This window comes from Cibotium barometz, chromosome 7 (assembly GCF_041138505.1).
Source record: "Cibotium barometz isolate CiBa-2024 chromosome 7, ASM4113850v1, whole genome shotgun sequence".
NCBI classification, from domain to species: Eukaryota; Viridiplantae; Streptophyta; class Polypodiopsida; order Cyatheales; family Cibotiaceae; genus Cibotium; species Cibotium barometz.
The window spans coordinates 6,030,890-6,040,640 of NC_141052.1; the positions used below are offsets into that span (position 1 = coordinate 6,030,890).

Here is a 9,751-nt window from a genome sequence, read left to right on the forward strand (position 1 = left end):
GATGTACTCCAGAAATTTGCAAGGACAAATTGACCATGTGGCCAAGCGCACGCAAGGTGAATGAAAAATGTATAAATAGTAATAATATCTTGTCACCGCAGTGCTACGTGAGCATTATAAGGAAGTCCCAAGTTCCAACCCTTTAATTTAAAGTCCAAAGTTCCTCCTACCTATGGTTAAAGACCGAGAGGGTCACGGAGATATACTGTTTGATCTTTTGCTTACGGACACAGTGCAGACTGCTTAATTGCGTTTATCAAGGGTAAAAATCCACCTGTCCCTAGTTGCCACGCTGCCATGTGGTGCACAAAAATGAGGGTGAGCGCTGAAGCTTACGATTAGTAATTATATAATACCCCTCGAGTCCCTCCTTGCCGGGCTGTCAGCACGATGGGATGGCCACAGAGTAGTAGTCAGAGATACTCAGACTGAGCATTGAGCCGAGAGGAAGGTTGGTCAAGTTCAGGTGCACCGCGGTCCGTGCTTCACTAGGTTTATGAGGAGAGAGAAAGAGAGAGGGGGCGAGGCCTGGAGGATGAGGCAGAGGGACTGCAGCTTTTGCGCCACGGGGTACTGTGCCGAGGCGGCGTGTGATCCAGGTCTCCGATATTCGGATGGTCACTACCGCTGATGATGAGCAAAAATGTGAGTGAGCAAGCATGAACGCCGCACTCCAACATCGAGGATGGATCACCTAACCCGAAGTCGAGACTTGAGAGAGAGGGAAACCCAAGGGCCAAAGTCGAGAGAGAAATTAATTTCAGAGAATACGAAAGTTTTGAGTCTCGAGAGAGAGAGAGAGAGAGAGAGAGAGGTGGATGCTCGGTTTTGGCTCTCTAGAGAGAGAGAGAGAGAGAGAGAGAGAGGTGGATGCTCGTTGATGTTGACGGGACACATGGCAAGGCCGAGAGGACAGCAGCAGGGTTCCTGGGCGGCACTGCAGTGAAAAACTTAAAAATGAGAGTACTTTCCACCCTACCCTGCTGTCTGTCATTCACGGAGGCTCTCTTCCCACGTAAGTTTTCTCAACGTCACACCACACAACGCTTCCTGACTTTTCATCCGACAATGGCTTAACTCTCTGTTCCGACTGCGAGCTTGGCGCCTTGGCCCTCTTCCTCTAGTTCCCTTCTGCTCCCGAAGGCTGTGTAGTAAAATCACACATATAGAGGAAGCTCAGAGATGTTCAAGAATCAAGACAAAGCGAAAAATGACACAGTGCCTTGGGAACCGGGTCCAAAAGCATCCATAGAGTAAGTAGGTAAATTAGCTGATAGCCATCATCACATCAGAGCTCGCTTTTCAAAAACCCTCAATTATTGCAGCTTGTTTCCAAAATCTAGCTAGCGGCTACACTCCTCCCAGTTGCACCAATCTAGTCCCTTGGAACCAGGTGTAGATGGGCTCCGCAAGATCTCATTGAGCTTGGGAGTCGGGACCCAGGTTGCTTTTTGACGACCGAAACCCACTCCATGCTTTCGGACGGGTGGTTTCACTCAAATTTGAAGGATGAAAATTGAATCCACTATTTCCATTAAAGGGTAGAATGTTCCACATTTCTTTGCTTGGGTATATATATTAAAGGACTTTTCAAAATCGAGCTTTTTTTTAAAGGGGATTTTTTTCATTCCTTGATGTGAAGGGTAAAATGCCTTAAGGACAGTTCTCAGCCCTTCAATATATGAAGGGTAAAATGCCTTAAAGACAGTTCTCAAGCCCTTCAATATATGAAGGCAAATTGAGGGGAGAATATTCCATATTTCTTTGCTTGGGTATATTAAAGGACTTTTCAAAATTGAGCTTTTTTTAAAAAAGGGATTTTTTTTTCATTCCTTGATGAAAATGCCTCAAGAAGAGTTCTCACGGCCGTCAATATATGAAGACAAATTTAGGGATAGTTTCTGCCAACTCGTTCTAGGTTTGATGATATTTAAATATAAGAAGACAAAGTTCCTTAAGCTCGCTTATGCTTTGAAGTGAATAAGTAGGATTTTAAAAGGTTGAACTCATAATTGATTGCCAATATCTCATAGCATGAAAATCAGCCCATCGTTAGGGCTAAATGACCAAGGCGCTTGATAAGGCTTGGTTCACATGCTTTCGATCGGAAGCACTTGATCTTGCAATATACGTCCTCACCAAGTTCACAAATAATTGAAGACTTCTTGCTCCAATGCAAACATTAGCTTTCAAACTTTTCTTTGTAAAACGGGGAGCTAGGGTAGTGGTGTGATGACTCTGTAGACTTATTTGCTACCACTGTTAGTTACACTATGTAATGGGAGCTAGTGTAGTGGTATGATGATTGTGTAGCCTTGTCTTCCATTTCCAACAGATCTTTTTGCTTAATTTTTTTTGCATTGTATCTACTTTGTATGGCTTGCGAAGATTGGAATCTTTCACTCCTTGAAAGTTTTCACCTTGTAGGTCCTCTTGCTAGGCTTAACAAATTGGAACCAAGTAGATGGACCACGAGCTTTTGATCCAAGCGTGTGAACCCAACCTAATGTCTCAAATTCAAGGCTTCACATCCAGTCAAATGTCACCAATTCAAGGCTGGTAAATAGGAAGTGGAATTGAAGTTAGTGGAACATTCAATTGAACTTTACATAAATCCTTCTCATCATAGGTTAAAAACTAAATGGCAATGTGGAAGAAACATTTTTTCTAATATTTATGTAATTATAACTTTTTTTAAAAATTCTTGAGGAGGAAATTGGAATGTATCCTTTTGAAGCAAAATGGCTCAAAGAACCAAAACGGGTCAAACGAAGAGTCAATAAATAAAAATCTCCAAGGTTATTTTTGCATTTACGTGTGATTTTCTATGACCAAAGAAATATTTTGAAAGTTTTTGACTTGCACGCTGTCAAAACCAAGCAGGAGGGGGAAAAATATGAAGCCTGAGGGGGAGAGCATGCTTAGATTTTGGAGAGTACGAAGGAAGTGCTCAGTGTCGAGTGAAGGAGGTCGGGCGGACTCCGGAGGGTGAAGAGTTCAAAGTGAGAGTGGCCGGTCGGCGGTTGTGGTGTGGGTAAAGGAAAGGATGACCCACTGCCCTTTACACACGGGCTCTCCCGGGCCTCCCGCTTGTCGCCGCCAAGTAACAGTGACCCGGACGGTTGCGCTAAAGTCATCCAATTCGTGTCTCTTGGTTACTACATGCTGCAAGGTTTTACCCTCTCCATCGCCACTACAGCAATTGCATTTGCTTTTGTCCGCTCTCTTTGTAGCTGTAGCTGTAGCTGTAGCTGAAGCAACCGCTGGCTTCTCAGACCTTACCTCCCACGGTACCTGCTCACATCTGGTATTTGTCCTTGATTTCCCCCCTACCCTCTGTGCGAGGGACCTTGGCACCATATCCCAGCACGCATACAGCGACCCCCCATTTGCCCTTATCTTTCCGTCAATATATATTCTGCTGCCTACACCAGCTTTCTCATCTGTTCCGCATTATCGCGTCTCTATTTAGGTCCCATACTCGCCCCTCTGCCAAGCTCCTGTACCTTCCGAGATTCGCTTCTTCTCTACAGCTCGACCCAGGTCTGGGTCCGGTCAAATTAGACTCTGAATGGGAGCCTTTGCACAGCATAATTGCAGGCTTGTAGGGGCTTAATGCGTGGATTACTCGTGTGGTCCTACTGCCGTGTGTGAGGGGTTATAGGGGCTCTGCCATTGCTTTGAATTTCGGAGAGCGAGGTTTTCCAGGTCTGAGCAATCAGAAGCAGGAAGAGCGGGGACTGATGGAAAGCAGAATGTTTTCGGTTTTTAACAATAGCAACACCGGCAATGCTGCTGCCGCGCTGAAGCAAGCTCAGCAGCAGCAACAATGCAGGTCCACCTGCGACATGGACGTAGATGACAGAGGTGGAGGTCTCATGTCGAAGTTAGCGCGCACAGGAGACTCATCCACTTTATTCATGAGTAGTGGCAGCCAGCAGCAGCATGCAGAGTCGGACTTGCGAATGCTGCAAATGACTAGCGGGAGTGGGGCTCTGGGGTCGCTTGTCCGCAGCAACTCCATGCTTTCGGACGGCCGCTTGGGCTGCTCTCCAACGAACTCAACCGCTTCCGATGGAGGAGCCCTCCTGCCCCCCCCGCACGAGGCACCTACCCTCTTGTCCGCCGACCACATGCGGCTGGGTGCCCGGTCTGACTCCGTTGCCTCTGTCTACGACGGAATGACTGCACGGTCCTTGTATCATCACCCTCACTCAGCCTACACCTCCCTTCAGGCGCACCCCTCAGGTACATGTCTGCTCAGCTCACTTTAAGCCCTTGTACGAAATGTTTTGCATAATCATAACGCACTCCTAGTATTCTTCACGTCTTCGGAGTAGTGTTCCGGCGCATATCACTGCTGGTAATATATAGCTATGGTGTCTCCTCTTCAGAGCTCTTCTTTGATTCTTGTTTCTATCTAACTCAAAACCGATCACTAATGGTAACCTTTTGCTCTGAAGCTCATCAGTAACTTCTTTTGGATCAATGGTGTGAGGTCTCGAGACTCTTTCTCCATAAGTTCATTAGGACTACTCCTAAACCTCTCAATGTAGCCACCGCACAATTCTTTACAGCACAGCACCAACAAGCATTTACAGCTTGAAGGCCCTGATTGGCGTTGATGCGTCGAGTTTCACTTCCTTCCTTCCCTATGTTTTTTTGTGGAGAAGGTAATGAAACAACTCAATGAGTACCATCCGCATGCTTCCACTTTGATCCTTGATCTCCATATAGCGACTTGTCACTGCTGCTGGTGGTCTCCATTAGCTGAGGACGACGAGTATTTCTCTCTCAGCCGGCCTAAGTTAGGATATCTTTAGAGTCGGTATCTTTTGTCGCTCAATGTAGGAAATCTAGGACTCTTCCACTATTATACCCCACCACCTTTACTGAAATACAATTCCATGTTCACAAAGTCTGTCTACGTCCTTGCAATTTTAGGTGATTGCTGCGACTTGCAGTATGCTATGTGTATGCTTTTAGAACGTCAAAATCAGGCGTGCAGCTCGAATAGCTGTCTCCTTGATGGATTCATTCTCTCTTTATGTTTGGTTTCTATTATTTTGTAGTGACGAGGGCGGTATATATGGTGAAGGCTTCACAGTATGAAGGTGGAAAGCAGTGTACTGTGTCGTATGTGCTAACGTCACTTTTCTTTTTATTTGCAAGGGCTTCCACTTGCGATGAGCGGTAACATGGGTATGCATACCAACGCTGATGAAAATAGGTCCCGGGCCCAGGTGCTGTTCACACCGGGGCAGCTGCGCGAGCTGCAGCACCAAGCGCTGGTGCTTAAGTACATAATGAACGGGGTCAACGTGCCAGCTGAGCTGGTCAATCCTATCCGGAGCAGCATCACGGGTCTCTCCGCCATCTCAGCAGGATCGCCACACCTCTCTAACCGTAAGCCCGCATTCGTCATTGTCACCCCTTTTTAACTACCTCCACTGCAGTACCTATGTTTATTGTGTGTATGCACCGGTTATTGATTATCTGATTTCTTTGTTGGTGTCTTTGCCATGAGCCACCTTTAATTGGTAGTTAAGAGTACATGCCTTGTCAAATGTGAAGTGTGAGTCTGTGCGTCAATAGGCTAGGGCTCCTATCTATAAAAAAAATGTGAAACGTGGAGGCCTTGATGACATATGTGCAACACTAGGGCTTTAAATGTTTAGTTAGCTAGTCCTCAAGGCAATGCTACAACGTAAGCAGGATTTAGATTTAAAAAATATCTAAAAACCATATTAATTACAAGATTCATAATTCGAACATGTTAATCTCATCTTTTAATTTAAAGACAATGCCAAATTTTATCTTGGATTTTTAAATTTTAGTTAAAAAATTTACACTACAAACTGGGTTATATGAGCACAATCTAATTATCAATCCCTGTTTGTGTGAGCACAATATAGTTTCACATAAACAATGTAGTTATCAGTCATGTACTTAGCAATTTGATGGGGATATTACATCATGCCTATGTTTGTTTAAGTAATTAACCTTGTCCCTTTGCTTCTGCCCAAGCCATACATATTTAGTTATGACCTATCACCCAGGCAATATTACATCTTGCGATTAGTTTAAACACATTCTAAATTTATTACTGGATTAGTGAAACTTTCGCGTCGAGAGGCTGTGCTGAGTGGCTTGTTAACGTGTAAAGAGAGTTACGCAAGTGTGTACTTTCGATCCCTTGCTTCTCGTCCTCTTCCTGAGACCTAGAGATGATGTGCCCACAGCTTTGATGATAAGCCGTAGGCCCGTATGAAGCTAGTTTTCCTTGATTAATGCGTTGTGACCCAGGACCCTGTGTTGAGTTGAATTATCTTACTGTTAGTATAAGTTGGTAATTTTTACTGCATGTAAACCATGGAATATGATTTGCTTGTAATCGCGATGGTTGTGGCTTCCTTTGCAGTACCATGGGGAGGTTACCGGCTGGGTTTCGGTGCCAACGCCGACCCTGAGCCGGGAAGGTGCAGGCGGACCGACGGAAAGAAGTGGCGTTGTTCCAGGGACGTTGTTCCGGACCAGAAGTACTGCGAGAGGCACATACACAGAGGAAGACACCGGGCTAGGAAACCTACAGATAGCCAGCAAACCGGCTCGTCACCGGGAGTCTCGGTCACGTCCGCCTCTAGCCCTAGCGGGGTTTCCTCAGTGACTCTAGCGGCAACGAGGGCTCCCTCTGGAATCCTCTCCACAGTAGCCGTCAGCACTCAGCATCAACAACAACAGCAGCACCTGCAGCAGCAACAGCAACAAAGCCCCAACCTTGGTATCAGGCAGTACTCGGCCACCAACTCTCCAAGTGCTTCTGGACTTTCAGTTGGCTCTTCTATTACTGCAAGCCAGTACAACCACATGCCATTACACTCCTCTGGCAACACAGCTTTATCATCCAAAGATTATCGGTAATCATTTGATCTTTGCTTAAGTTGTGGGGTTCTACAAATTTCTTGTTAAAGCTAGAAGTCTTAGGGTAAATATATTGAGTAGAATCCCGTATTTAATTAATCTTGATCCGTAATTATCCTCTATTTCATTAGATTAACATGAATCCATAGGCTTCACCCTTAATTGAGGAAACAAAATCTGCTTACTCTCATTTAATCCAAGGCTTATGCAACACTGTCGTTACCTTATTTGTCCGGCAGTATGCTCAATTCTCATGCAGCGTACTGCCACTTACAGTTACTTTCACCTCCTAATTTTCAATTGGATAATTCTTTCATGGCTGGCCCTACATATAAAGATTGTGGTGCTTCTTTTTTCCAAACGAGACTTGAAGCGCTCACATAATATGTTGTCCATGTTATGGTGTCTCATGTAGGTACATCAGTGGGATCACCAGGAGTGAACTAGATCTCGGTGCTGAGCAGATGCTGTTTGCAGAAGCCACTGGCAGCTCACGCGCAATTGCTCAAGACTTCCAAGCAATGAATCAGCATGGGTTAACCATGCTGTCGTCTATCAACAACTCATGGCGCACTGCGTCCATGCAGCAATCCAGGGCTCCTTCTCCCAGCCCTCCGCAGCAGCCATTGAAATCGAGCAGCCCCTCTATCATGCAGTATAACTCCCCACAGCTGCGGACCTTACTTGGCCAGGATTTCAGCCTAATGTCAGCTGAAGGAAACACTGTTAGTCTGCAGTCCATGGCCCCGCATAATCAGCAACATCACCATTCCTTTCTTGGAGGTGGATTTGGGTCAGTAGAGGCAGTTAGTAGTGTAGGCCGCGAATCGGAGAGCCAGCCTCTCCGCCATTTCTTTGATGATTGGCCACGATCAAAGGATGCATCCACTCTCTCCTGGTCTGATGTGGAGGACGAGAAGCCTAACCGCAACTCGTCAACCACTCAACTCTCCATATCTATACCCATCTCTTCATCAGACTTCAATGCAACCGGCTCTCCACCTGGCAAGTTAAAACTTTCCCCTCTTAAGCTGTCTATGTCTAGAGCTGGAGAGGACGATATTCCACTTGGGGTTGAGCTTGGAGTTGGCATGGGGCTTGGGATCAACGAGGACCGTCATCGCCATCACCAAGCCAATTGGATTCCGATTGCTTGGGAAACTCCTGTGGGTGGTCCCTTGGCAGAGGTGCTCCAATCCAGCACACCACGTGCAAGCAAGAATTCAGGTCTTAATCTGATGACAGAAGGCTGGGAAGAGAGTCCGCGAGATAGCCCCCGCATCGGCTCTTCACCCAGAGGTTTGATGGATCGTCACGGCATGCAGGCCCAGACAATAACTAATATTATGGATTGTTAAGCTACTTGTTTATCGACTTTAGTTCACGCCTCAAAGTGGGATTGTGTGGTGTTGCAGATAGGGAAGGTGCTGGCAGAGTGGCAGGTTCAGGAGTGCTGGAGGCTTCCAAAGGCGTGGATTGAGAGTCTTTGGCTCTCTCTGCTTGAGATAAAAAATCAGAAGCCATGTTGTGACGTTGGCGAGCTGGTTGGATTAATTGTTAAATCTTAAACATAGGATGATAGTGGCATGTGGAGTTTGGTTGAGAAGTTCGTTCCAAAAGCTTCACATGCGGCCTAACCTCCCACCATTGCACACAGATTCTGTATAGTCGAATGCATCGAAGTACTTTTTCTATTGCAATTCTAACTGAAAATTCATGAAAACTTTCTCTAGCCCGTGGGCCACATGCTTGCACAACAGGATTATGCATTCAACTGCGTATCGCGCGCCATGCAGTTCCGTGAATCTTGAAAGCTAAACGTTTTCTCAGGCTTGTACGCAAACAATACCTCACGCCTAAAGTGACCTTTTAAAAGGATGGAGATAATCAAACGTGCAATTATATATGCAACCGTTGTCATTTTCTGTGTTATCATGCTTGTGTTATTATGAGAGGAACGAATGCCATGGATAACTTGGCTTGTCCATATGGTATGCTTATCGGCGTAATCAGTTAAAAGGAGAGAACTAGAAGTTCTATTTTTTAATTTTTGCAGGATGATCATTATGCTATAGTGGTCTACACGGTCTGTTTTCTCCTCCAGGGGACAGTTGGAATCGTGATAGGACCTGGTGCCTACTGTTTCTGTTGATGGCTATAATCGTTCCAAACCAACATGGTAGAAACTGCAGGGATGAAGTAACTAACCACCTTTTGCGTCATTGAGATGGAGATATCAACGCCGACGTGCGTTCTGAGATGGAGCAGTATGCATGGCCGAAGGGGGCCTTTTTTACGGCCATCATGCATGCGATGTCAAGTCAATCACGGCAGCTGTCGTCTGTCTTTCATACATCTCTAGAGCAAGTTCTCTAAGCAGCTAACTCTTTCCAGCTTCCGCCTACATTGTTTCCATGACGACGCGACAGAACATCTTGATAAAGTTGGCGGTGCGCTTATTCTCGGATTGTGGTTCGGCTTGTGCTTCAGGAGTCGTCCGTCACAAGGAGAGCCGACACAGTTTCATGGACCACCATGTGATATGTTAGCATTTCCTATGTGTTGTCATCCATTATATTTTCCATTGCCTGATTTCGGAGTAATACGGACAACATGAAATGCATCCTTCGAGCAGTTGGTCCAGCAGGTCTTTGTCAAATGCTTCGTTAGTGGTAACCTTAAGAACTTTTTTCCAGTGAAGATTTGAGACCTTTGTTAAATGCCATATCTCCACCAAAATACAGCCGGGAGCTCTAATTTTAAAACGATGATAGACATTGTATCTTGCGAAGATACAATTATTATCGTAAAATCATTACGTGCACTCTTT

At 45.6% G+C, this 9,751-nt stretch overlaps 1 protein-coding gene across 1 annotated transcript; it reads left to right on the forward strand.

The window, feature by feature from the left end:
* The first annotated feature begins 3,092 nt into the window (after positions 1-3,092).
* Positions 3,093-8,764, forward strand: LOC147636625 (growth-regulating factor 1-like). The gene is made up of 5 exons (XM_086800071.1): positions 3,093-4,248; positions 5,173-5,406; positions 6,422-6,917; positions 7,337-8,220; positions 8,337-8,764. The coding sequence occupies exons 1-5, from the start codon at positions 3,744-3,746 to the stop codon at positions 8,399-8,401; spliced, it is 2,184 nt and encodes a 727-aa protein (XP_086656197.1). The 5' UTR covers positions 3,093-3,743; the 3' UTR covers positions 8,402-8,764.
* Positions 8,765-9,751: the final 987 nt, after the last annotated feature.

Bases quoted from the DNA above. Each gene is read 5' to 3' on its own strand.
- LOC147636625 (XM_086800071.1), top strand. From the start codon at position 3,744: ATGGAAAGCAGAATGTTTTCGGTTTTTAACAATAGCAACACCGGCAAT. The intron at 5,407-6,421 runs GTAAGCCCGCAT...CTTCCTTTGCAG, and splicing joins ATCGCCACACCTCTCTAACC to TACCATGGGGAGGTTACCGG. The intron at 6,918-7,336 runs GTAATCATTTGA...TGTCTCATGTAG, and splicing joins TTATCATCCAAAGATTATCG to GTACATCAGTGGGATCACCA.